The sequence below is a fragment of the Manis pentadactyla genome, chromosome 4, assembly GCF_030020395.1.
Source record: "Manis pentadactyla isolate mManPen7 chromosome 4, mManPen7.hap1, whole genome shotgun sequence".
Lineage (NCBI taxonomy): Eukaryota > Metazoa > Chordata > Mammalia > Pholidota > Manidae > Manis > Manis pentadactyla.
Window position 1 is genome coordinate 147,426,262 of NC_080022.1, and position 26,639 is coordinate 147,452,900.

The 26,639-nt window shown below is 46.6% G+C and overlaps 1 protein-coding gene across 1 annotated transcript; it reads right to left on the minus strand.

Moving 5' to 3' along the window:
- Positions 1 to 2,168: 2,168 nt before the first annotated feature.
- On the minus strand, positions 2,169 to 18,678 carry LYRM9 (LYR motif containing 9). The gene is made up of 4 exons (XM_036899553.2): positions 18,615 to 18,678; positions 6,201 to 6,344; positions 4,551 to 4,643; positions 2,169 to 3,666 (listed from the first exon to the last, which is right to left on the minus strand). Exons 2-4 carry the CDS (start codon positions 6,324 to 6,326, stop codon positions 3,628 to 3,630), a joined length of 258 nt encoding a protein of 85 aa, XP_036755448.1. The 5' UTR covers positions 6,327 to 6,344; positions 18,615 to 18,678; the 3' UTR covers positions 2,169 to 3,627.
- Between the last annotated feature and the right edge of the window lie 7,961 nt (positions 18,679 to 26,639).

Below are 26,639 nucleotides of genomic sequence, written 5' to 3' on the forward strand. Positions count from 1 at the left end.
GAATCTGGGCTAGCCCTGTGACTTGTTTTGACCAACAGAATGAGGCAGAAGTACCACTGCAGTCCTAGTCTTTAAGGGGACATGAAAAAGGTAAGGCTTTCCTGGTCTCAGAGGAAGCCAGCCACCACAGTGCAAAGGAATTTGCATTCAACTTCTGAATGACAGACCATACGGAGAGAGAGAGGGCCACACAGAGGAAGACCATGGTGGCAGACATGCGAGTGCAGCCTTCCTGAACCTTCCAGCTCAGCACAGCCACCATCTGAATGCAGCTGTCACTACATGGAACTGAAGAACCACCCAGCCGGGCCCTGCCTGAAGTCCTGACTGACAGAACAATGAGAAATAATAAATCATTGCTGTTCTGAGCCACCAGGTTGTGAGGTAACTCTTACCCAGCAACAGGTAAGAGGAACACGGAAAGACAAGCCTCCAGCTTCTCTCCAGGCAGCGTTTGCCCCTTTCGTTGCTTCAGCATCTCAGTTCAGGGCCAACCATGTGTTTCAACTTTTCTCCATGCTTCCTAGAAAGCCTTGAGGATCTTCATGACTCATCTTTGGCCACCACAACCCCAAAAAAGAGGTATGAAATTGTTAGTAGGTGGGCTAATAGCTATTGAACGTTGGGAAAATTACTTAACTCACTAAGCCTGTTTTCTCATTTGTATCATGGAGATAAAAGCAATAGCTGTCTCCCAGTGTAGTTGTGAGAATCCAGCAAAATACCGCAAGTAACTTGCTTAGCTAGAGCCTGGTACACAGCTAGCACTCAATAAATGTAGCTCCTATGCATATTATTTGGAATATGGAGGTATTTTTTTTATAACTTTTTCAGATTTTTTTCTTGATACCACACCAAAACTCAACAAGTGGTAGTTCCTTAAAAATCAGTTGTAACGTGGAAACTGAAGCCGTATAAATGAACTTTTTATATACTGTTACATTAAAATCCATTGGCCAGTGACAGAAGGCTTAATTTTTGGTCATTGGCAAGAAATCCTGTCAGTTGTTTTCTTTGAAGTGCAGGCTCGCTTCATTTACTTTCAAGATGTCTGCCAAATAAGGAAGTATGAGCAACCGGTCTGTCAGTCATTGTTTCAACAAAAAATGGTGTTCTAAGAATAAAGAAGGTAATTCAGCTCACATCTCAAATACTGGGCATAAGCGCTTTTCCTACAGACAACTGTCATGCTTACATATGCAGAACACGCGATGCGTGCTTTCCACCTCACCACACAGACTACGTTTCAGGTATACTCAAAGGTCGAGACTTAATAAAATTAATAATTTTTGCTGCTTCATCAAAGACATTCCTAAGTAACCTGGAATTCATGATCTTAATTCATGCTTAGTACCAGCAGTTTCACCATCCTGGTACCAATGGCCAGAGAATGGAAAAGACAAAGTCTTCATATTATTAGGAAAGTGGTTTTGACTCTGGGGGCAGAAGAGACCCTCCCAGGCTTCCAAGTATCCCCCACTTGCACCCACGCCTGCCTCCCAGCCTTGCTGTGTTTATCCTGCCACCCCTACCTCGTTTGCTACATCCGCGCTTCCCAAGTGTGTGCCCGTGGATGACCATGCTCACTACCGTGATGCACAGGCAGGTGGCCAGCAGCCAACATGGCCCCCGTGTCGGTTCGCGCAGGGGTCAGAGCTCTTAGAGCTGGGCACGCATTGTCTGCCACCTGGTTAGTGAGCACAACTGGCTTAAGCACCAACCAGTGAACTGAAGGTCATGAAACACCACTCCCCCACCCTCAGCAGCCAGTCCAGGGGGAGGGACACTAACTCTCTTCCTGGGCAGCCTTTGCTCATACCTCTCCTGCTGGTGAAAGGCCTGGGGCACAACCACCCCCACTCCTGTGAACAAGACACACTCCGGCTGACTGAGGACGGGGCTCCCGATTCAGACAGCCTGAACAGCAGCAATGGGAGGGGGCTTGGATCATCTGTGGGACTGGCCCGAACCCCCTCATCGTGCCCCACCCTGGTAGGGCAAATCTGACCTCATCAACTGTTGTCTAGCAGTAGGACCAGTGACTGATCACCCCCTCTGAAGAACTGTCCCTTCCCGGCAGCCTTATGTCTGCCTGTTTCTGAGTCCTCAGCACCTAGGATGACAGGAACATGCGTTTGGGGAATGAATGAGCATCAGGAAGACACTGGTGCTTTCACAAACTGATAACATTTACTTCATTATCTGATGATCAGTTGAGCGCATATAGATCTATCTGAGTCACTTTAAGTCACAGAATTGCAAGGTCACAAACACATGTCCTTGGGGGACACTCAGGGGTATCTTCTCTATCTTCAGGCCAGTTTCCCTGATCCTTCCCTGCCACTCTCTCTCCTTCCTTTCTTCTTTTCTTCTGCCTGCCTCCCTCCCTTTCTTTCTTTCTTCCCTCCTTCTCTGCTCCTCTCCTTTCCCTCCCAAATCTGTGATGTCTGATAGACTCAGACAGACCTGGTTTAGCAGGTTTGTGACCTTAAAATGGGACTCAGCTTCTCTGCACTTCCTTCTCCCCATCTGCAAAGCAGGTGCCCTAAGAGTGATAACTGGCAACAGCCAAGCAGCCAGCAACCAGGCCAGGATCCGGGTGGTGCACTTGGCATGCATGAGAGCTCAGGACATCTCGCCCCAGCCCTGTGAGGTAAGTATAGTCATTACCCCATTGGATAGAAGCCGAGGCTGAAGTAGGTAAGTTACGAAGAGGAACCAGTATACAATTGGGATGTGACTCAGGTCTGTCACTCTCCAGTGAGTTCTCGCTTCCCCCTTTCCTGCATCCTTTCTTCCTTCCAAGATGATGGCAAGGCAGGGAAGGGCCAGACAAGACAGATGGCAGGTTCGCAGATGCGGGAACACGCCGGTGTCTGCTGTAGCTGCTTCAGCATTCCTCCTTGTGTCATGAAGCCTGCATTTCACCACTCCAGGGATGTTATAAACTCCACGAAGGCAAGGCCCAGGGCTTCGGGGAGGGACGGCATCAGGAAGGGCAACTGCTTGGCAGACTGCTGGGCAGCATGTGATGAGAGGGCTCAGGGGCTTGGGGCAACAAGCAGGGGCAGGACAAGCCCCCAAACAACTACCTGACTTGAAGCGTGTGAGAGACGTGCACAGCACACAGGAGCAGAGGAGGGAGCGGCAGAGACGGCCTCCTCAGAGGGACATTTGCTGGTACCGCCATGTTGCGTCTTTCACTAAGCTCTTAAACGTCATCGGATTTAATTTCCATAAAGGAGGAAACTGAGCTTGAAGGCAACACCCTTGAAAGCCGCTAAGCAGGGATTCAAATCCAGACGTCTGGTTCTAAAACCCATGCCATCCTACGTACAGACCGCTGTCTAAGGGGCTACCCACTCTAGATCTCAAAGAATGACGTCCAGAATAAATGAATCACTTTCAGAACAAAGTGAAACAACATTCTCCCCAAACCTCACATCATCACCGGCTGAAAAAGCAAACATAAAGGACACTGGGGACACACACATGGCGAGAAGAGCTGTCTGAGCAAATGCCAGCTTCTCCTACCCATGATTTCCTGCTAATGAGAACAATGGCTATACCCCAACTGCTGCTGCTGCTGAGTTCCAGGAGAAGCAAGGCCTTTCAGCTTCAATGGCTTCACTCTTTAGGCGCTGGAGTCTCAGTTTTGGTTTTATACTGTAAGACAGAGAGATTCATTAGAGGCGGGCAAGAAGCCAATAGGGGAGGTTGGACCCAGGAAATACAGAGAACCTTAGCTGGCAGGAGGCATCCTATCTCTAGTTGGCAGCTGAAACCCCTTTCTTCTTTAATGAAAAGGAAGCCGATGGGGTTGCAGAGGGAGTGTAAGAAAAACACTGGAACATTAGAACTGGAAAGTGTGGCATGCCCACACTTCCCTTTAAGTTGAGTCTTGTTCAGAGAAAAATAGACCTCAGGTAGAGGGGGACCCTCAGAAGATATCTAGTCCAGTCACTGAGTTTAAAAAACAAATCCTGACCCCACATCTGGGGACTCTGACCTAGAAGGACAGGGAGGTAGGGCCTGCTCTCGCTCTCCAGGTTGTTCTAACACCAAAGTACAAGAACCAGCAAATTAGTCCAGATTCCTGACTCCCTCCCTTCCTCCACTAAAACAGATCTTTGAACGTTTCCTCAAGAACCCTGCCTCAGTGGGAATACCCCAGGTGAGGGAGCGCACCGCCCCCCAAGCCAGCTTTCCCCTCTCAGACATCACAAAGCTCCTGCTAGCTTTGGCAGTACTGCTTCCAGGGAGACTGGTATCTTCCCTCTTCCTGCTACCCCATCTCAGCTCATTGGCTTATTATTAGGCAGAAATTTGCCTGCAGAGATTGAAAGAAACCCTGCCCAACCTTGCAGAAAACAAATGCAACCAGAGGGGCATCTGCCATCAACTCTGGAATTCTGGTAGAGACGAGAACCTACCTGGGAAGTGGCACTGATCATTCTCAACTGTGGGGCACGGGCGACCCCTGGTGGTTATGGAAATTATGGCCTTCAACACCGCAGCGGGCTGGAGGGGCAGGGACCCAAGCAACTTACTTTGGTCATGATCCAGTCGGCATCTTCAATGGCTCTTTTGATGATCTGCTGGATTCTCTCAGGATTGTCTTCATCTGAATGAACCCTGAAACTCTGGAAATTTAAGCATAAAAAAAGATGACGAAGCAAACTTCATAGGACCAGCATCTTCAAAGCACACTACAGGCACTTTACACTCAGCATTGCTCCTGGCCCTCAGTGGAGGGTTAAGATGAGTCCCTCCACTTGGAGATGAGGAAACAGAGGCTCAGAAACCCTAACCTGCTACTAAGCATTGGCGCCAGCATTTCAATCTTGGTCTCTTCAAGTGCACAGCCTGTATTCCTACCAGAAGGGCGGCTGCAATATGGCTCCTGGGTCACCCCCACATCAAGATGAGTGAAAGATAATCTACAGTGTGGCCCAAGGAAAACTTTCAGCTCTGCTTCATTTGCTCCTCCCAGGAAGCTGCTTTCACCAGGGTGAGATCTCTGCATGGCTTCGCAACAGGGAGCAGGAGGGCTTCTCCTGGCCCCTGCTGGACAGCCAAGCAGAGAGGGCCAGTGGAGAGGGGGGCTTTGGAGAGCCAAGCCCAGTGTGGAGCAATGCAGGGCTGCTGTTTGCTTCCGACCAGATGTTCATCCTTCTAAAGGAGTGTGAGACTCAAGTTCATAGGTGTGGCCCCCAGGGCCCTTCAAAAGAACTGGCACCTCCTCTGCCCTGCCACTCTCTACTCCACACATCCCCCTTTCTTTAGAAACATTCAAATGCTCTCCTTAGGGAAGTCCTCTCTGACCCCCTCAGACAAACTGCTTCCTTCTCCATATTTCCATAGCCACTCTGTTTCTACCTCTTTTTTTTTGTTTGTTTGTTTGGTTTTCACGTTATTTGTAGTCATTTTCGTTTTTTATTTGGAAATAATTTCTAATCTACAGAAAAGCTACAAGTGTAATATAAAAGAATTCCTACCAGAATCACCAGTTGTTAATATTTTGCCAAATTTATCATTCTCTCTTTATGTGTATTTGTATTAGATTTTTTAGAAGCACTTCAAAGTTGCAGACATTATGCCCTCAACCCCTGAACACTTCAGTGTGTTCTAACAACGAGGGCATTCTCTTACATAACCAGTAATCGAATTCAGAGAATCTGACACTGATATAATACTATTATCTAACCTCCAGCCCATATTCCAATTTCATGAATTATACCAATAATGTCCTTTTTTAATAACTCTTTTTTCTGATGCAGGATCCAAGCTGGGTGACTCATTACATTCAGTTGTCACATATCTTCAGCCTTCTTTAACCAAGCAGTTCCTCCATCTGTCTTTATGTTTCATAAGTACTCTCCATTTATGTGGTAGATGCCCCTCGGTTTGGGGGTTTCCCTGATGGTTTCTCATCATCAGATTCAGGTTGTGCACTACTGGCAGGAATGCCTATCGCAGTGACGTTCTATCACACACTCTATTTTAATTATTCAGCTAGCTGCCTTATTCAAGTCCAGGAACAGAGCTGGTATGCTGTTTCCCTGAATAGAAAGCAGAAGAGGAGCTGGGCTGTCCAGCACGGATTTCCAGTGGTTTTTACCAAACTGAGCACCCCCCTCCCCCACCCCTGCCATCTGAAAAGACTATCCTGCCCCTGCCCCTTCCTTCCCTGCTCCCACCTGCCTGACAGCATGCTTGTAATGCTCCTGGATGCCCTTGGTGGGCAGCTGCTGGCAACAGCGCAGCAGGTATCGGTAGAGCTGCAGCGGCCTCTGGACCAGCTCCGCCCCTGGTAGTGGGGCCATCAGTAAGCCCCTCTGTCCCTGCAAAACACAGAGCATCATTTCTAAGTCATCAAGCCAGTACTTGGATCTGGCCCCAAGGTTCCACTGCTCTGTGAGGCAGCCTTGATACAAAACAGAGGCCAGGTCATACCACACCCCCACAGACCCCAGACCCTGAGCTCAGGCCGGGCATTCAGTCCTGTGGGGAATCTCAGCCCACAGCCGGCCAAAGGCGAGATACACAGTCTCATCCTGGCATCTTCTTTCTGAAGACCAACCTCAAGGGGTAGGTGAGGAGGTGTTACTGACAGGCAGAGTAAGAGAGACACGCAGGAAGACCCCTGTGTTGCAATCACTGAGAAACCAGATGACTACAGGCAACAGGCGGGAGCATGCCCAGAGGTCTGAGCCTTGCTACTCAAAGTGTGGTCCTAAACCAGCAACATCGACATCACCCAGGAGCTTGTCAGAAATGCAGTCTCACCCCAGACCTAGTAGACAGAACGTGCATTTTAACAAGACATCTCCTAGGCTTCTGCCTGGACTACTCAACAGCATCTTGCCTACCTCCAGCCTGTCACTCCCCAGTCTTCCCCATGCTGATGCCAGAATGAGGTTTGGACGAGTGTCATCCCACAGTCACAGGAACCTCTTCCAGATCCCCCAAACCAGCAAGTACATCACCTCTCAGGCCTTTGCACACGACACCCTCCTAGCATCAAGCTCCCTTCCCCTTCTCTTCCATGTGAGGAACTCACGTTCACCTTCCAGGTCTAGCTTAGTGTCTTCCTCCAGGAAGCCTTTCCTGACTGTCCTTCCTACAGTGCCTGGTCTGTGGAGCTGTGACAGTGCTTCCCACACTGCTGGGGATTCATCTACTGCCAGGCCTCAGAGCTCCATGCCCTGTTTGTTGATCTGGCCTGAATGGAAGCTGTTATCTCCTCTGTACAGATTGGCCCTCTCAGCGAGAGCTTACTGTATTTCAAAGGAAGGAGCTAAAAAAAACCAACATTAAGTGACTGGCCTTAGTTTTAAAGTAACATAAAAAGAAGAAAGACAACCCCTTTCCCATCAAAAAAAGATAACTTGAATACTAAATCTATCGGAGGTCCTTCAGCTAAGAAAGGAAGCTTATGAAACAGCCGGTTTTGGAACTCCTTTCTTCCATTTCCAGCCTATCTTCTTCCTGTTAGCAACACGTGTGTCTCCACAGCCAAGTTTACCAATTCCTCCTGGTACTCGGGGCTCTCAGACTGACCATGGATGGGGTGGGCAGGTGGTTGTCACCCCACCATCCCTTCTGCTGATAACCCGAGATGTGTGGCTGTGACCCAGGACTCTGCCCACACGTCTCAGTATGGTGCCACTCCAGACCTGACCAATCAGAACCCTGCATCCACCTAGTGGCAGGGATTGGCTCACAGCTGAGCACGTGATGGAAGCTGGTCCAATCAGAGCGAATGCCAACGCCCCTGGAGTGACTGGGACCGCTGCAACATCGTGCTCTGGACTAGGCGCTGAGAGCACTTACTCCTCTCCAGGAAGCCCTCTTGCCCCCTCCTGAAGCCAGAGACCGAGGCCATACAGCCCAAGGCAGAGCTGAGACCCTGAGCAAAACCAAGTCTGAAGAATTCATTTGACCCCTGAAACCGTCCACCTGAACGCAGCCCCACACCCAGACTTTTCAAGGATTGGAGCCAATTAAGCCCTTTGGGCCAAAGCAGCTTGGGTCTGTTGTTTCGTCACTTGGAACCAAGAGTGTCCCAGGTCGTGACCTCCCCAATCCTACTTCCATCCTGGGCTCCAACTGATGGTCCCAGCCCTAAGGAAGACTGCAGACAGGGCAGGACCCCCAAGGTGCTCATGCCATGAGTAAGCAGCCTGCCAGTCTGACCAGCCCTGCTTCAGCCCAACAGAGGGGATCTCTGTACAACTGGGAGCAAAAACCTGAAGAGGCCACCAGAGAGGACACTCCACCCAAGTCCTCAACCTGATGGGCAGACTTCACTGGCAGGCTTCCCCAAACTATATAAAGTGCTAATCAAATGTTGTAAAATGCTAGTCGTGTAACAGATGGTTACCATCTGCAGTCTTTAAAATTAACATTTGGAAAGAGCACAACTTGGTTTCATTACTTTAAAACCCAAGCAATACTTAGAAACCAGCCCAGCAAATAAGGGAGGGAGATTATTTTCAGCTCAATTATAATACTTAGTCATTCTCAGTAATAACCAGTAGAGAAAGCATGTGTGGGTCCACTCAGAAGAGTCAAACTAAAAATGTTTTAATTTAATTTAAAATGTGGGTTTGCTATTATTTAAGGGGCAACGAACCTCACAGCAGCATTGCTAAAACTAGTCAAACCCTGTGGCCCTGAGGATACACGCTTTGCATAATCTGCTTTTTGGACTTGACCGCGGCCTCTCCAACTGGGCTCCCTGCCTCTGTGGAGGCACCTCCATCTTCCCAGGCTACCAAATGAAAACCATCACAGAGCCAACCATCCTCCTCCTCCTCATTCACTCCCCATGCCACTGGTCTCTTAGTCCTATCGAATTCCACCTCTGAATGCCCCCTCAAATCTGTCCCCTCCTAGTTCCACTGCACATCCTCGGTTCAGATGCTTACCACAGCTCATGCAGACAACTGCAAGAGCTCCCAGTAGGTCTCCCAGCCTTCCACCTATTCTCTTCTCAAAAGCCACACTGAGTCTTCGCAATACAAGAATCCCAGCCATCGTGTTCCTGCCTAAAACCCCTAATATCCACCCCTACACCCTTTCACTCATGACTTTTCCCAAAGTATGGAACAAATCTGAAGTTATTTTAAGCAGTACATGGACCGTCTTTTTATTGTAATGACTTTATATTTATCTTCTTGTATAATGAAACAAAATCCCATCATTTCACAGCTATGATGGCTTAAGCCATTTAAAAAGTGAATGGGCATAAAATTGTTTAAAATGCAGCAAGCAAATACAAATAAAGTTTAAATGTGGTTATGATAAAAAAAATCACAAATGTGGTACTTCAGTTTAGAAAGCACTGGCCTACAGAATAAAATTCATATTCTTTTCCATGGCCTCCAAGACCTCCTCCTGATCTGGGCACTACTGTCCTCTCATCACCTCTCCCACCACTCACTGCCAAGTGCACGCAAACAGTTCTGAGTAGCACACTCCATGAGCAAAGCCTGTGTCATGTCATGTTCACCTGCCATGGTCTCAGCACCACAACAGAATTCTTGGCATCTAGTCAGGGTTCTCCAGAGAAACAGAATCAATAGGATATGATTCATAAGAAATTGACTCACATGATTATTGAGACTGGCAAGTTCAAAATCTGCAGAGCCAGCGTCCCAGTTTGAGTCTGAAGGCCAGAAGCTGCTGTAAACCAAGGGGAGCTAATGTCCCAGCTAGGCCAATGAGGCAGAATTCTCTATACTTAGGGGAGATTCAGTCTATTGTTCTATTCAAGCCTTCAAGTGCTTAGATGAGGCCCACCCACATTAGGGAGGGCAATCTGCTGTTCTCAGCCTCCTGATTTAAATGTTAACCTCATCCAAAAACACTCTCAAAGGCACACCCAGAATAATATTTGGCCAAATATCTGGGCACCCCACAGCCAAGCTAAGTTGACTTATAAAATTAACGATGACAGACGTTTAACAGCCATGCACTGAATGAATCCTCCTACTCCTGCCTACAATACCTCTATCTGCTTCTTGCATAGCTCCTAATCCTTCAGCACTCAGCTCTGAGGTCTGGCATCTCCTCCCAGAAGGCCTCAGTGACCCATCATCCCTGCCACCATGCTCAGTCAGAGACCTGTGGATACCTCAGCCAGCCCCCATCACCCCACATTACTCTTGTTCAGGCTTCATCATCTCTTAACTGGATTACTGGGAAGGTATTTACCTGCCCTCAGCCTCCTTCCAGCCATCCTCCATATGGCAGTCACAATGCTTTATCTAACTCCCAACTTAAAATCTTCCCACAGCTGGACAAGATATAATATTGTGAATTATTATTCATTTTTAATTTTCTTAGGTATAATAACAATGTTGTAGTTATATGAGAGATTGTCCTTAGTCTTAGGAGATGCAAATGGAAGTAGTTAGAGGTGATGGGTCTCACATCTACAACTTATTTTCAAATGGTTCAGCAAAAGACAACATAGAAAGAGAAAAGACAAAGAAAGCTAAAACAAATGTGGTAAAATGCTAAGATTGTATTTAGATAGCAGGTGTAAGGGTGGATATTATGCTGTTATTTCAACTTCTATGTATTTTGAAAATTTTCGTAACAAAAAGTTTTTTAGAAAAATGTTTCCACACTTTTCTCATCACCTAGTAGATAGTCTTAAATTCTTTAGGCCTACACCAATTCCTAAAGCCTTCTTACCTGCCCAGATTCATCCCTTATCACCCCTCCACCTGCCAGGCACATGGACACAACACCTATAGTTCCTTTAACAATAATAATCACTTACAATTATTATTGCAGCTGCCTTATTGAATACTTAGCATGTAATAGGCATTATTCTAAATAATGCACATGAATTAACTAATTTCAATCCTCACAATAACTCTACATTATGCTCTCCTTTTACTGATAAAGAAACAGGCAAAGTTAGAAAGGTCACAAAGTTATGAGTGCATAAGCCAGGTTCCCCCAGGAAATCTGGCTCCAGAGCCTGTGGTGGTTGCTGCCTGGGCTACGAGACCCATCCGCCCAGTGGACTTCTCCTCATCCTGTAGTAGACACTTATGGTTCTTCCTAACACCCTCTCCCCACCACACCCCACAATTTCTTTTTAAGGGATGACTTCTTCCCATTGATTCTGGCCTGCTGAGACCGTCATCAGTGGCTCTAACTCTGCAGGCACAAGGAGAGCATTAGACGTAAGCTAGGCCAACTGAGTATTCCCCACCTCTGGGACTGGGCTCTTGGGCAGGGTTACAAAGAGCCTGAAAATGAGTACATGCAGCCCAGCAGTCATGTGTTCTGATCAACCTCTTTCTGCTCTGAACTGTCCTTGAAAGTCCTGCTGCCTGGCCTTCCAGAAATGTCTAGATTCCTGCCCAGTTCTCCAGCCTCCTTCCTTGAGTCTGTGAGCTCCTGACATTCTTTCAATAAAGTTCTTGGTCGATTCCTCCTATCCCTTTTCACCCACACACAGAACTGGACTCCCTCCCTCACCTGTTGCCACAGCCTCCCGTATCTGCTTAGCTCAGCAGAAACAGCCCCATGCTCTCAAGCGCTGCCTCTCCATGTCCCCACCAGACCGAACTCCCATGAGGGCACGGGCTCTGTCAGATTCCTCCATCTCCGTTCTCCCGACGCCTAGCACAGTGCTCAGCACATAGTGGACTCATCCATAAATGCTTGCTGACCAATCACCTCAAAATCTGATCAATCCCCAAACTTGAGAAAGCAACAGCTCAGCCTTCTCCCTGCCTTCAGGCCCTGGGAGAGGGCCTGTGTATGAGAAAGTCTGGAAGCTGTGGCTGAGACGGTCCTACGCTCCTACCCACTCTGAAGTGATGACCTCTGCCCTCTGCAGGGTCCTTGATGCCCTGGGTACTCCTGCCCATCACCTCTGGCAGAAACAGCCTCCCTTTCCCACCCATCTACTCCAAGCCCTTTCCAGTCTCCTCGGCCTCCCAGCAGCTCACATGCAGGAACTCCTGCAGGCAACCTAAGCCTCCTGCCTCACTCAGTCTGGAGAAGCCAGACAAAAATATCCTCAAAACCCATCCACCATGAAATTCACCCCTGCCTAAAAGCCAACTGCACTAAGCATGGTGCTAGACATTTTTACAACCCTCTGACAAAAAGGCATTATCATCCCCATTGTGCAGGTGTGGAAACTGAGGCTCACAAGTGCCTTGACATAACCATGAATATGCAACTAGAGAGTGGGAGTGGCACAGTTGGGATGCAGCCTCTGGCTCTAACTCCAGTGCTCCCCCTCCCTTGAGTTCTTGAAGGAAAGGGTGCCCCTCCTTTTCCGAGGCTCTGTTAAGCTTTCAGATCTTCTCTCCTGGATTAATTCCAACACCTTTCTGACATGTCTCCTCTTCACTGCCTCCCTGTGCTCAGCCAGAATAAGTCTTTCAAAACAAAAATCTCATCTTTTGAGTCCCATGCTCAGCGCCCTTTAATGGCACCCACAGAACAAGCTCTAGGATCATCAGCATGTATGTGATGATGACGGTGGGTTTTCAAAGCTTTCTCCATCAACGCCAATCTCTCCCCCACCGGCAGCCAAATCCTCCACACACCACCTCTCCCTGGCTCTGCTCCTCTGGTGCTCTGTCACTCCCACAGTGCCTGATACAGAGCCGTCGCTCAACAAAGGCCAACTGAATCCCCTCTTTCCCCAGCAACTTTTGGCCCACTTTCCTGTATCTTGAAGACTGAGAGGAATAGTGAAAACACATGGGCCCCAAATCATTGCAAGACTGATGGGAGGATTAACTAAGAGTGGACCCACAGCTGTTGCATGGAAGCGCACTAAACACGAACTCCCTCTCCCTGGCCCACCTCCACCCCTGGAAAAGCAGCAAGGGGAACACAATATGTTATGATACCCTTTTAATGTTTCTATCCAAAATAAAAAGGGCTAAAGGAAGCCTCTGGTGCAAACTGAGACCAAGAGATTGTGGATTTCATCGATTCCAGTTAGCTCTGCATACATCAAAGAGAAAAAATACATCTTCTTTTCTTTGAAATCAAACTGAAGATCAAGTGAAATTTATTTAGCTTCTTCCTGAATCAGAACCAAGTCCTGGTCATTCATCATGAGGCCTTTAATGAATTACAGAGTTATAAAAACACCTAAGGTAGCATGGCTTGGCTCATAGTAGGGTCTTTGTAAAAGGTGTTCACTAAATGAATAAAAAACAGACAGTAGGCTGTCTTTCAGGACTAGAAACCAAAGAGCTGAAAATGACCTTCTTCCATCCAGTGTAAAAGAAATCCCTTCTCCACATCCCTGGCAGGGCGCCACCCAGCTTTACTGCTTCGACACACTCCCTCGTGGTGGGCAGCTCACAACCTCCCAAGGCTGAGCACTCCCTTTCCTTTCAGCTTGAGCTGTCACACAGCCCTCTTAGTTCTGAGCTAAAATCTGCTCTGTAAAATTGCCCTTCCCTTTGGGGCTACAGTCTCCCAGCCTACCCCCAAGTCCAATCTTTGATTATCCAGCAAGCACCCCAGCCCCTCAGCCGTTTCCTTCCCAAGGTGACCATCCTGCAGGTGTGCTCACCTCCCAGCACTTCTCCGTCCCACTGACCCTCCTCTGGACCCCTCATTACTGAGCTCACTCTTAGACTGTCCAGTGGGAAACCCAGTTTTCTGGGTTCTGGGTGGTGCATAAGCACTGAAAGGTGAAATTGTCACCTCCTTCACCTGGAAAGTCAGGCAGCGCAGCTCAGACTGCACTCTCTGCCCATGCCCTCACATGGCCCTGGCATTCAGCTCAAAGGAACCTTTTTTCCATGAACAATCTTAAGTCTGTTTTCCCATCTTGTATTTCATTAGTTCAGTTCAGGTCACAATCTCCCATAATCTCTGGAATAACTGATCTTGTCTGTTACCCAGCTCAACTCAATGCAGCACAACAAGTACAGAAACAACATACACCAGGTACAGATAGGGTACAGAGAGACAGAGAGGGAGATTGACCCCAGCACACTGTGTCAGTCACCTATGCAACACCATTCAGAGCATCTAGCATGCGTGTGGCTCTGAACTCAGCCCAGGACCACAGAGGTGAACAACCTAACATGTTACCTAGCCATCCTACTTTGAGCCTTCTGCAAAGCTGATGGCATGTCTTACTCTCTACCATACAGGGAGTGATTAGTACGTGCCAGGGAGGTGTTAAGAGCTTTACATGTGCTGTCTCATGTAGCCTCACAACAATCTATGGGGTATATATCAATAGCCCCATTTTATAGATGAGTTAACTGAGGCTCTGAGATGTCAAGTAACTTACCAGAGGTCACACAGCTACTGCACGGGAAAGTCAGGCACCAAACCAAGTCTGTTTGATCCCAAATCCTATGCCCTTACCTAGTTCTGCCACCACCTACCACGTCCACTTCTGAGTCATCCACAAAATGCTGCCTAGACCAGGGCTAAGGACCCCACAGAGAACCCTCCCCAGGGCGGGACCAAGTCTAAGATTCATGAAAGCCCTGGACTGTACTATCATCCAGCACTTATTTTTCAACCTTCCCCGTAAAACCTTGCTACATGATTTTCAGAAACTCAAGGACATCATCTACAGCTACCCCCTAGACATGTACCCCAAGATGAGAAAAAGTCACAAAAATAATGTCGATTATACAAAGAACCAGCACAACGAAGGAAATGCTAAAAGTTCTTAGGAGACCCAACGGAGAAAACGACAGAAAAAGGCAAGGAGTGAAAATAAAGCCACAAAGGGAACTTCTGGGCAGCCAAGGGGCACAGATGTTGAGAAACAGCCTTTAGCCCCATTTAACCCCACTGTCTCCTTCCCTAACCTGGGCCCTGATGCAGGGCACCTAAAAATAAGTGGGACAAAGTCATACATTGAGAGAAAGGAAAGGAAGGAGGGAGGCAGGGAGGAAGGAAGGAAAGAATGGGACTGCAGAAAATGAGCAGAAATTATGCCCTATTGAGCACTGATACAAGCTAAATTAAGCCTGCCCAGGCCATTGTTTAAATATGCAATTATTCTTCTGGATGGGGAGTGGAAATACAGGAGCAGAGTGGTTCTGCTCCCCCCAACTCTCGGGCTCCAGCTTGCATGTGCACGCTACCCCAAGCAAGAAACGGGGCAGCAATCCTTGGCCCTCCAGTCCCTCTCCCACATGGTTTAGGCTCTCAAGACCCATCCCCCCATACTCCTCCCGCCTCCCTCTACTCCCTACCCCCCTCCTCCACCACCTCGGGCACCTGGGCACCCTTGGTTCCCAGCTTTGTAACAATGCCTGGCCCATGATCCAGATACCACCTACTCGGTCTCTCTCCTTCCAATCCAACCTCCACAGTGTCCCCCACATGTCCTAAAAAACACACCGTGCCACTCCCCTTCTCCAAAACCTTTGTCAAGTGTTCTTTACCCTTGACCTTCTGAAACTGTTTCCAACTTCTCTCATCAAACTCATCTCCTGCCATCCTCCCATGCTTCTGCATTTTAGCCAAATACTGAACTCAGAGGTCAAGGTCATGGGCTTTGGGATTAGACAGTCTGTGTTCAAATCCTGATTCCATCACTTGCCAGTTGTGGGACCCTGGGCAAGTTTCTTAACTTCCACCTCTGAGTCTGTTGAACATCTGTCAATAGAGCAACTAATAATATTTCCTACAAAGAATCATTGTGAGGATTAAATGATGTTCCTAAACCACTCAGCACTGTGCCTGGCACAAACTAAGTGCTGACTGAGTACTACTATGAACAGCATCTCTGAAACACACTGTGCTCTTCAATTCCTCCTTCCCCTACACTGAATTCTCCACCGGCTTTAAGAATTCCTCTTTATCCTTAAAGATCCAGCGCCTATGTCACCTCTTTGTCATCCATACCTCTGTGACAGGATCCTCACACTGCACTGGTATCATTTATATAACAATATGCCATGGAAGGGTACAGAGCAAGTGTTAGTGACACACCACCCTGGTTTCAGTGCCTACCTCTGCCATTTACTAACTGTGATCCTGGGCAACTTATTTGACTTCTGCTGCATCCTCTGTAAATTGGAGAGCAAAATACCTACCTCATGGGGGGTTGTAAAGATCAACAAGCTAACATAACTAAAGTGCCTAGCACGGGGGCTGGCACATATGAGGTGACTGAACTTCTTACCCTTTACTGAGTGTTCTACAAGCTGTATTCCTTGCTTAGTGTAAGCTTCTGGAGGACAGGGACTATATTGTATTAGTCATCACTCCACAGTTGAAGGTGCCCAGATCATCTCAAAAGCTCAATAAACATGTGCTGACTGATCCCCATTTACCAGAGAGGAAACTAAAACCAGGAGGAAAGGGACTGTCCTCAAGTCACAGAGCCAGCAGGTGGCAGAGCCAGGTCGCAAACTCAGGTTCTTTGGCTCTGTATCCACTCTTCCCACCACACCAGCTGTCTCAAAGGAGCCACCCTAATCATCCTATTTGTCAGCCCAAACCACCCAGGACCTCTACCAGTTGAAAGTGAGCTTTCTCAGCCAAAGCAAACTGGAAAAATCACACAGAAGCAGACATGCTGGTCTCAGAGCAGAGCCTCCAGCAGCCTGAACTGAATCACTGTGATGTTAGCTGCTTTGTGCTAACCTCCCCCCTCCGACACACACACACAGGCCACAAGACACCACTATGGTTTCAGGGCAAAAGAAAGGAACTAATGTACAGCTACCAGGTGTCACACACTGGGCCGGGTACTTCACAGGGGCTATTTAATGTACAACCCTATTACTCCCACTGTACAGAGGAAGAAAACTGAGGCTCAAGGTCACACAGAACTCGGTGAGAGACACAGCTGGGCTCTGTACCCAGGTCTTGGTCTTCCCAGCTCAAGGTCTGTGTATACACACCCACGACTCTTCTCGGAGGACCCTCGAGCTGAAAGCTCCTGTCTGCCCCGTTCCTCTCACGCTCCTCACCCTCCGGCCCCCTTGCCAGTCCTCGCCCAGCCACACATCCTGGCACCTCCATGGCTCACCACCCCATGTGTCCAGGTCTCACCTAAGAGGCCTCCCCTGACCTCTCTATAATCCCTTCTATTTTCCCTCACGGCACTTCACCACCTGACATGTTATTTGTTTCTGTTTATATTCCCCCACTGGAATGTAAGCTCCGTAAGAGTAGGTTTTTTTAAAATTTTTATTCATGGCTCCATCCCTAAGACAGTAGAGTGCCTGACATACAGCACGCACGTGTGTGGGTCCAGGTGTTGCAACAGTCATTGAGCACCACCAAGGTGCCACGTGCCATGGAGTTAAGAGAAACAAACATGGTAGCCACTGACCCCACAGAACTTACACAGTAACAGATGATGATAAAAACCTATTGAATTATAAATAAATACTACAAAGTGGAATTCAGGTCCCTGAGAAACTGGCTTATGGGGTCTCTCATCCAGTCAAGGGTCAAAGAAGGTTTCTTGAGAAGGGACGTTAAATCTGAGGTCTGGAGTATGGGTAGGATTTGGTTGGGTGAAGGTGAAGGTACAGGGATGGTGAAGGCAGAGCAGCCTGCAACCTGCATGAGGGCCCAAGCTTAGGAGGAAGGGGCTGCCAGGCTCACAGGAGCCCAGGGAGCAGTCGGGGGAGGGAGGGCAAGAGCACAGGGGATGCTGTCCAGGAAGGCGGGCTCAGATCCAGAAGGGCCTAGTGGGTGATCAGGAGTTCAGAGTTGTCCTAAGGTCCACCAGTTGATGAATGGATAGATAAAACGAGGTACAGTCATACCATGGAATATAATTTTGTAATAAGAAATGAACTACTGATCCATGTTTACAACATGGGTGACCGCTGAAAACATTACTAAGTTAAAGAAATCACAAAGCACCAAATATTATTTACAGAATAGGAAATCCTTAGCGACAAATTAGATAAGTAGTTACCAAAGAGTGGGGGGATTGGGAGATTGTCGGGGGTGTGTCACTTAAAGAGGGTTTCTTTTGGGGATCATGAAAATTTTCTAAAACTGATTATGGTGATGGATGCGAAACTGTAAATATATTGCAAGGCATTCAATTGTGCTAAAGGGTAATTGTATGCTATGTAAAAACAAAAGAAAAGATTAGTCCCAAGGGCTAAAGGGTTTTGGCCGCCGCGTGACTCATCTGCTATATAGAAGCAGAAATCAAACGGTGAAGGTTACTCCAGGTAAGCGCACGCACAAGGCGCTCAGGGCAGATGCACGAGGAGGACCACATTTGCTTTTAAAAATGGGTAAACTGAGGTTGGCAGTGGAGGTGTGTGCCAGACAACGAACCTCTCACTAGCGGGCCCGGCTTTGCAGCGGCGCCTGGAGATCCCCGGGCTCCCTGTGGCCCCACAGCTCTCCTCGCGTCCTGGGGTCTCCGAGCCGCCCCGGCGGCTCCTGCCACAGTACACCCGGCTCTCCGGGCAACGAGGGCCGACGGGGAGGGTACGGGGCGACGCAAGTTGTCGCCATGTCTTCCACAGACCAAGCAAGGCCGAGGACGCCAGAGGCCTCTTGCCCAGCCGCCCGCCACCCCGCCGGGCCCCGTGCAGCCCCAGGCCCCGCGCGCCCGCCCGCGCCCCCGCCCTCCGCCGCGCCGCGCGGCTCACCAGCCTCCGCTGGGGAACGTCAGCCCCGGACGCGGCGGACGCGGCGGCCACGAGTGCGCCTGCGCCCCAGACCGGAGCAGCTCCGCCCCCGCCTAGCCACTGGGCGTCTAGCGCCCTCTGCCGGCCGCATGCTGTACTGGGGTCTGTTTTGAGGGAACCCAACTGGTGTCCTACTGGGAGCCCTTTTCCTGATTCGACCCTACCCAGTTGAAAAAGAAAGTTGTCCCACTAACAGCCTTGTTACCTTAACCACCCACTCTTCCTTCTGGCTGTTGCTACCCGGGCTATAAGCCTTGAAGGAAGGCTTTCCCCTGCATTCCTGAATGTGGATTGCGGCTAAAATAGTAGGGGTGTGCACGATTTGTAAAAAGGCTTGCCGCAGGACTTTTCTTAAACCACTCGTGTTGATGACAGAAATTTTATTTGGATGGGAGTCTTGCGTTTTGAGTCATTTCATCAAATTACAGCCCCATAACACCTGTCAAAAGAATAAATATGACAGTAATAGGCATGCTTCCTTTCAGACCCATCTATAATTATAATTGAGCAAAGAATACAGAATTTAAACTCAGAGCTACCGCCAGTATCATTCTTTGAAAATGAAATAATGCTGTTTTATTAAATAGGCTCTCCCCGTTCTCTAATGTTTAAAACTGAAGTGCTTCTCTGAATTGATTTAAATACAAGTTTTATATCCTGAAAGAAAGAAAGATGAGTCTTTATCTTCAGACAAACGCCCTGTTCAATGATGCTGCTGATCGCCTTTCAGCTGATGTCTAAAAGCGAGTTAGGTATTTAGTGGATAATATTGCTTCTGCTCATGTCTCTCTTCTCTAGGGTTTTTTAAACCTATTTGTAATGAAAAGTCTGATTGCCTTACACAGACACTCCATGTGTACCTGATTTAACAAAAAACTTTTTAGTATTTTTCCTTTTTTTCTTTTTCTTTCTTCTTTTTTAGGGTTAATATTGCTTCCTGGTGGCACCTGGGAATCTATCTTCTCCTTTTAAGATAAAAGAATCAGGGGATATTTCTTAACAGAAGTGTTTTTTTAGGCTTTTCTCTCTTGTATTTTCCTAAGTCCCTTTAGAGATTTTTCTGTCCTGTTTTTCCTGTGCACCTAAGATACTAGCCTTCCTCCAAATCAGGTGGGGGGCTCCTCCCCTGAAATATTCAGATAATTGCCTCAGCCCTTCAATTTGTTTTCAATATGTAGACTTGGGCCAAGTATATTTGAAAGAGATGACTATAGCCTCATAAATCAGTTCTCTTATTTAAATATGCATAATCAGGGTCACATCATTACTGCAAATCCAATCAATATAACGTTAAGCTTTTAAAGCCCTCATTAGAAACGATATGCAGTATTGCCATGCATTCCTGTTTTCAGCCTTAGACTAGTCAGTATTTCAAAAAAAATTTACAGTCCGTTTCCTTGGCCCTATCTCCCTTTTGTTCCTAGACCGCTGTGTTCCTGCATCAGAAATATTGTTCTAATACCTAGATCTCATAAAATATTCAAGATGCAAGCTGTTCACTTTACCTCGGAAAGACTCCACCTTCAGGATCACTCGTGCCTCTTCTGTCTTGACAACACACAGGATTTTGCCTTTCACAAAAATTCCTTATAAATATCTAAACACCAAGGGAAAAAATAACCCAAAGTAGGATAGGCTTGGACAACAATATCCAATCTCTTTTTGAGTCATAATGGAAACCTAGATTTTTAAATAATTGGATTATAATACTTTGAACGTGACAGCAAACTTAGGTTCTTACAGCTTCAATAGTAAGATTAATAAATCGTTAACAGTCCAAACATTCACTAAAATGATACCAGGCCCATAATCTAAAGAAAACCCAATCATTCTTACTAGGTCACTTTCCTTTACACTGAAATTTGAGCAAACACCCTCCTGTCAGACAGTGCAGGATATTTACAGATAAATCAAACTGAAAGACTTTCTACATGAGAAATTTGTCACCCAAGAGTTTCCTGTCCAGAGGACATGTTCTCACACGGTAGTTTATTGACTTTCCTAAGAAAATACATCACCACTTTCTCTTGATTTCTGACATTATGTCACTTGAACTGACAACTGCAGGTTTGTAACCAATATTTGTAGGAAAAGATATGACTTGATGCTTCTTTAGCTTAAACCTGTTTTTAGATTTCAAAGAGAAATGATACATTTGCATCCTCTGATTAAATCAGGTTATTGTCTCAAAGGTTGACCATGTAAATAATTCAAATTAATTCATCACTGTACAATAGATTTAATAAGCATAATAAACACTTTGAAGAAAACACTTAGGACCCTCGGTCTGCCCTTGCTTTCCCTCCCATTATCTCAGATTTCCCTGTGAATAGAATGAGTGGTACCACGTTGTTCTCTTCTATTCAAAATATGCAAAGTTGCTATTTACCAGTTTGCAATTTGCATGTCTCAAATCCTGCCAGAACACAGGGTGAGGGGTAGGGGGTGACTGGTAAATGCCCCAAAGGGGAACACCAGGGCAAAAATGGAAAACCCAAAGAACAGATCTTCACCCTAGGGTGTTGCAAAACACAACCCTCACCAGTTATTGAAGATTTGTTTAAGACAACGAAAATATTGGTTACAAAGGTTATGTGAAATCTCAGACATCTAGTGTCTTTTTTCTTTAATTGCTGGGTTGAAGAAGGGGATGAGCAAGGATTTCAAGATTTTTATAAAAAGGCGTACAAGAGGGAAAAGGGTACAATTGTGACTATTTACAACATACACTTGGAGAGTAATTTCCTGCCTTGGTTTTAGCCTTCCTGGACCTCTGTGCTGCGTTATGTTCTGCAGCTCCGTAAATCTAAACTTGCTGCCTAGTATATATCAATCAGTATTCCTTGGTGTGTTCTGTAGTAATCTATTACAATGGCCAAACATGAGACCACACTGATGATCAGATGTATGTCATCTCTGAATATGAGTCAGAATATGAATAAGATGGTCACAGATGAGAATTAAATGCCATAGTTAATAGAAATAGAGACTATGAAATAATCAGCTTTATTAAATTGGATTATTTGGAGGAAGAGGAGAGACAGAAGGGTGCAGAGGGGAAGGTGGGAGAGAAAAGAGAGAAAAAAAGGAGGGGAGTTGGAAAATGAGAAAAGGTAGAAGAGAGTTATCCTTTTGATGCTCTCCCAAAGAGAAAGTAAAGTGAAGCAACCCAGGAAAAAAAAGGCATCATCAATGAAGGGAAACCATTATTCATTATGGCCAGGAAATAGAGTATTCTAGTTAATCAGCTATGTGGTCAGTAATTACCTTCCATGTCAGCACACATTTGCTAAGACCCCTCCATGTGCAGAACTCTGTGTGAAGCCCTGGGTCATAGCAGAGGCCTCTGAACTCCTCTCTCCCACACCCACTCTCCTGTCCTTCTCTATTTTTTGCTGGGGGCAACTCTGATCATGTCACTGTCTGCTTTAGCCCCTTCAATGGCCCCTCAGTGTTCTCTGGATAGATATGCCAAACTCCTTACTGCATCCTACAAGACCCTGCAGTCTGGCCTCTTAGGCCCCGCTACAGCCACAGTGGCCTTTCTGACCCTCAGATGCACTGTGTTCCTTTCACCCTGCTCCTGCTTTCGATCTCAACTCACAGGCCTCTTTCTGACACCCCACTCCTACTTGACCTATAGCAGATAACCCTCTCCCCAAATTGTAGCCCATATCTTTCTCCATGATATGCATAACAGTTTATATTTACCTCAGTTTGGATTCTCCCAGCAGAAGGCTCTGAAGCAAGATTTGAGAGCAAGTGATTTACTTGGAAGATGATCCTAGGAGACATCCAGGAAGGGAAGAGAGACAGGGAAGGGAAGGCAATCCATAAAAAAGAATCTTGTCCAGCAAGTTACCACCATGGGTAACTGAGCTTCATCCAGCTGGGGAACAATGAGGAACACCACCTCTGTTATCCCACATGAGGGGCCTGAGAACTGGGATATATATACACCAATTCCTACTAGTTACTGGTTGAATGATGCTCTCCAGGCGCTAAACCCCTGGTACTATTGCTGGCCTGCCATGTTCTCAGGCCAAGAGATGCTGATGCTCACTCACAGTTGGAAGCCAGCCAAGTATATGTAATGGTAAGGCTCAAGGAACTATGGGCGAGGCAGTGACAGTCCTGTGGGTTACGTTTACATGTAATATATACATAGACGCATATTGTCTTCCCCACTAGAGCCCCATGAGGGCAGGGACAGAGTAGCAGTGTCTCTGCCTCACTTCCTTTCCTGGGGTCCACCATTAAAATCACTCCCCCTTGCCAATACCCTCAACTCCCCAGTTCCTCTCACCCTCTGTCACACTCACTCTGGGGGAACCTCCCATCCTCCTTCTCCAACCTGCACAGTTAATGTTGAGAAAATGATACAACAGAGCTGTTGGGTTTCACTTTAAATTTACGATCCAAACTCAAAGGCATACTGGATGCTGCCTGGGAAGAAAATGACTATTTCTCCCACAGCTCGCCGCCACCCTCGCTCCCAGCAGATGACGCCATTGAAAAGTGGGACACCATCAGTTGAGACCTTCCTCCTTTTCTCACCCCTCCTTCTTCTTTGCTGTCGCACCAGGAAAGTTTGTTTCTGCCTTTGAAAAACCAGTCCCTCTGCTGGATTCTATCCCCTCCGCCTTCCTAAAATCTTTGCTCTTACAAGCTCTTCTGCTTCCTTCATCTCTCCTTCTCCACCTGTTCATTCTAAGCAGCGCACCAAAGTGCTAGGGCCCTGACTACTCAAAGGTGATTCATGAACCAGCAGCACTGGCCTCACTTTGGAGTTTGTTAAAAATGCAGATTCTCCCACCCCAGACCTGCAGAATCAGAACCTGTATTTTAACAAGATCCCCAGTGGTTCCTAGGGATGCTAAAGTTCAAGAAGCACTGGGCTATTTCTCCACTCTCTATCATAAGCAAACTTTTATCCATTCATCCAACAAATGTTTATAGGACATTTATAAGGTCTATAGGCTTTTAGGCTGTGGAGCTATAGGGGGGAAAAAACATTATAATCGTGTGTGTGGTATCCTAGTGGCAGAGAACAACAAAGAAAGAAAGAAAACATGATCAGGTCATAAGCAAGTGCTTTGCAGAGAAATTAAATATGGTCATGTGATAGTCACCGGATGGCTACTTAGGTCGCTCCAAAGAGGTGACACTTAAACTGAGATCTAAATGACGAGAAGCCATCATTAGAGTTGTCTACACAGCTTGTCTCACTTCCTCACTTGTTCACCCGTTCACCCTTCAGGGTATACATTGGCATCCATCTTCATGCCACCAAAATTGTTCTTAACAAGGTTTTCCGTGGCTTCCATGTTGTCACAGAAAACAGCTCCTTTCTGTCCTTAGCCTCCTGGACTGCTCATCAGCCTTTGGGTCAGCTGCAGTGTTGTAGAATTAAATCAGTCACCTAATTGACCTTTACCTTGCCATATATTGTTCAATGTTAGCTTTTGTTAGGAAAAGAAAAATTTTTTAAAGACTTTTCTAGGTAAAAGAAGAGAGGGCAGAGAAGATGAAAGGGAAGAGATAAATGAGATCAATTTTATTCAAGCATAAACATGTAATTCCAAATCACAAAAAAAAATTATTTCATGTTTTTAAAAAGCCCTTTGTTATGTCAGGTGTATCTGGAAGTAAGATAGATAACTGCTTTGATCCAGCTCCCAAAAGAACAAGCTAGTTCAGCATTCCTTCCGGACTCCCTGGGCCCTGCCTTTGCTCTCAGAGATGTGGGCAGGAAGGAGAGCTGGCGGGGGCTACAAGGCTTCCCGTAGGGCCTCCAGTCTAAACTCCAGTCTCAGTCCTGGAGGGCAGGTTGGTGCACAGAGGGGCATGGGGAGTGGGGAGGAGGAAAATCACCTGCTGGGAACTATAGAACCTCACCCAGGAGCTGCATGGAAGTTATTGTTAGCCTGCTGATGAATGGAAAGACCTAATTCAGCACAGGGAAGGTGGTTTGCAATGTCAGTGTAAAGTGCACCAAAGTGGGGGTTTGTAAAAGTAGGGGACCATCTGTGTACCACATTTACCACACGTGGATTGCCAAAACCCTTGACCCAGGTATTTCTTTTTAACGACCAAATACTGTTAAGCCCTTCAGGAGCACACAGCCCCGATGTTGCCCTAGTGCTGCGTAGTGAAGCTTCGTACCGAGCCCACAGCAGTGATAGGACCACAGCTGCTGACAGACTTGTTCACCATCACAGTCACTTGATGCCCCGACTTAGCAGCTCTCTGCCCCTCTGCCTCCAGGCTCATCAGCCAAGTGCTTGGCTCTCTGTGGTTATGTGGATATGGCCAAAGGTAAAGAAGCACTCAGGTTAGGAGACGGTTATGGCTACATGCCCCTGCTTACCTCAATAGCACAGGATGGTAAGTAAAATCAAAACATATTTTGTGATACATGAATATTACACGAAAAATTATATTTCAGTGTCCATAAATAAAGCTTTATAGGAACTGCCGACCCATTTACATGCTGTCTGCAGCTGCTTTTATGCTACAATGGCAGAGTTGAGGAGTTGTGGCAGAGGTATGTCCCACAAAGTGGAAAATACTTACTCTCTGGCCCTTTACAAAAAAAGAAAATTGCCAATCCCTGGTCTACAGAAAGTGGAGCAGATGTTCCAGCCTTAGATTCTAGGTCCTGTCCAATCTTTGCAGCATTATCTGTAATGCTTTCTTTTTCCTTCTTCCTATAATAACCATGCTGAACATCTTCCTGTTCTTCATTTAAATTTCATGCTGTCCCACCTTTGTGTTTTCTTCCTGCTGTTTCCTCATCTGGAAACCACACCCAATACTCACAGTTTGCTTTTATGCCAATTTTCCCTAACCTTCAAGCAGGCCCTTCTGCATCTCCACCCTCTTTTTTGGACATAATCCTTTCTGTACTGTCTCAAGATGCACTAGTTTCCTACTTTGCATTACAATTATTTATGCACATGTTTTATTCCCCTCTAGACTATAAACTCCTTGAAGAATGCATTGGCTCATTACAAAATTAGCATTCCAAGAACCCTTATTTGCATCACACATACGATCTCTTGTCTTCAGCAAAAAGGAGTATACTTATGACACATATAATTGGCACTTATCACACAAATCAATGATAATGGGGAACAAGGGCAAGATGGTTAATGAAAACCCAGAGCAAATTCCCCCAACATTCACTTTTGCCTTCCCTACCATATTACCAATGTCACAGACACTGGTTTGTGCTAAATTCCTTTTCCATACACCTTGTCTCAGAGGTGTAACTGCATTGACCACCATGCATTTAGGGGAAGTAAAAAGATCAGAAACGAATAATCCATCAACTGAAATCATCAGGCCTCCAGGAGCAGACAGCTTTCAGGGCATTCTCTCCTGTGAGGGTTACCAGTGTCCAAACTGTCCACCCCAGGGCTTCATAAAGGTTTGAATTTGAATATTTGCCATTTGGAACTTAGACAAGGAATAATAATCTTTCAGTATGGCCCTCATACTCAAAAAGATGAATTTAAAGTTAAAAAAATAAATAAAACCATCAAGTTCTCCGTGCATATGTTTAATTAGGCAGGCCAAATATTCTATTGCAAACATTAATTCAACAAGAAATGATAAGGCAATAAAATAAATATGAAGCATAACCCTGCTTGCCAAAGCAACATATGCGTTTGGGCTGAATTTCTGCACCCATGACTAGTATACACAAATATTGTGTTAAACCTCTCCTTCTAATAGCCTCATTTCTCACATGCTCTTCAGAGGAAAAAATGTGATCCTAATTTAAGATGACTTATCCTGCTAAGCACATAAATAAAAAATAGTTCAGAATCCAGAACATGACAGAACTCCCCTTTCACGTCTAATTAAGTACTTTTAATTGGCAATTCAATTGGCAGACTGTATATTTCAGGCTGAAAGAGGAAGGCAGAGCAGACCCCTCCTAAGATACAAAAGAGGAGATGTGGGGCATGTACCATTGCT

Bases quoted from the DNA above. Each gene is read 5' to 3' on its own strand.
- LYRM9 (XM_036899553.2), bottom strand. From the start codon at position 6,326: ATGGCCCCACTACCAGGGGCGGAGCTGGTCCAGAGGCCGCTGCAGCTC. The intron at 4,644-6,200 runs GTGGGAGCAGGG...TTAAATTTCCAG, and splicing joins ACAAGCATGCTGTCAGGCAG to AGTTTCAGGGTTCATTCAGA. The intron at 3,667-4,550 runs GTAAGTTGCTTG...TCTGTCTTACAG, and splicing joins CCGACTGGATCATGACCAAA to TATAAAACCAAAACTGAGAC.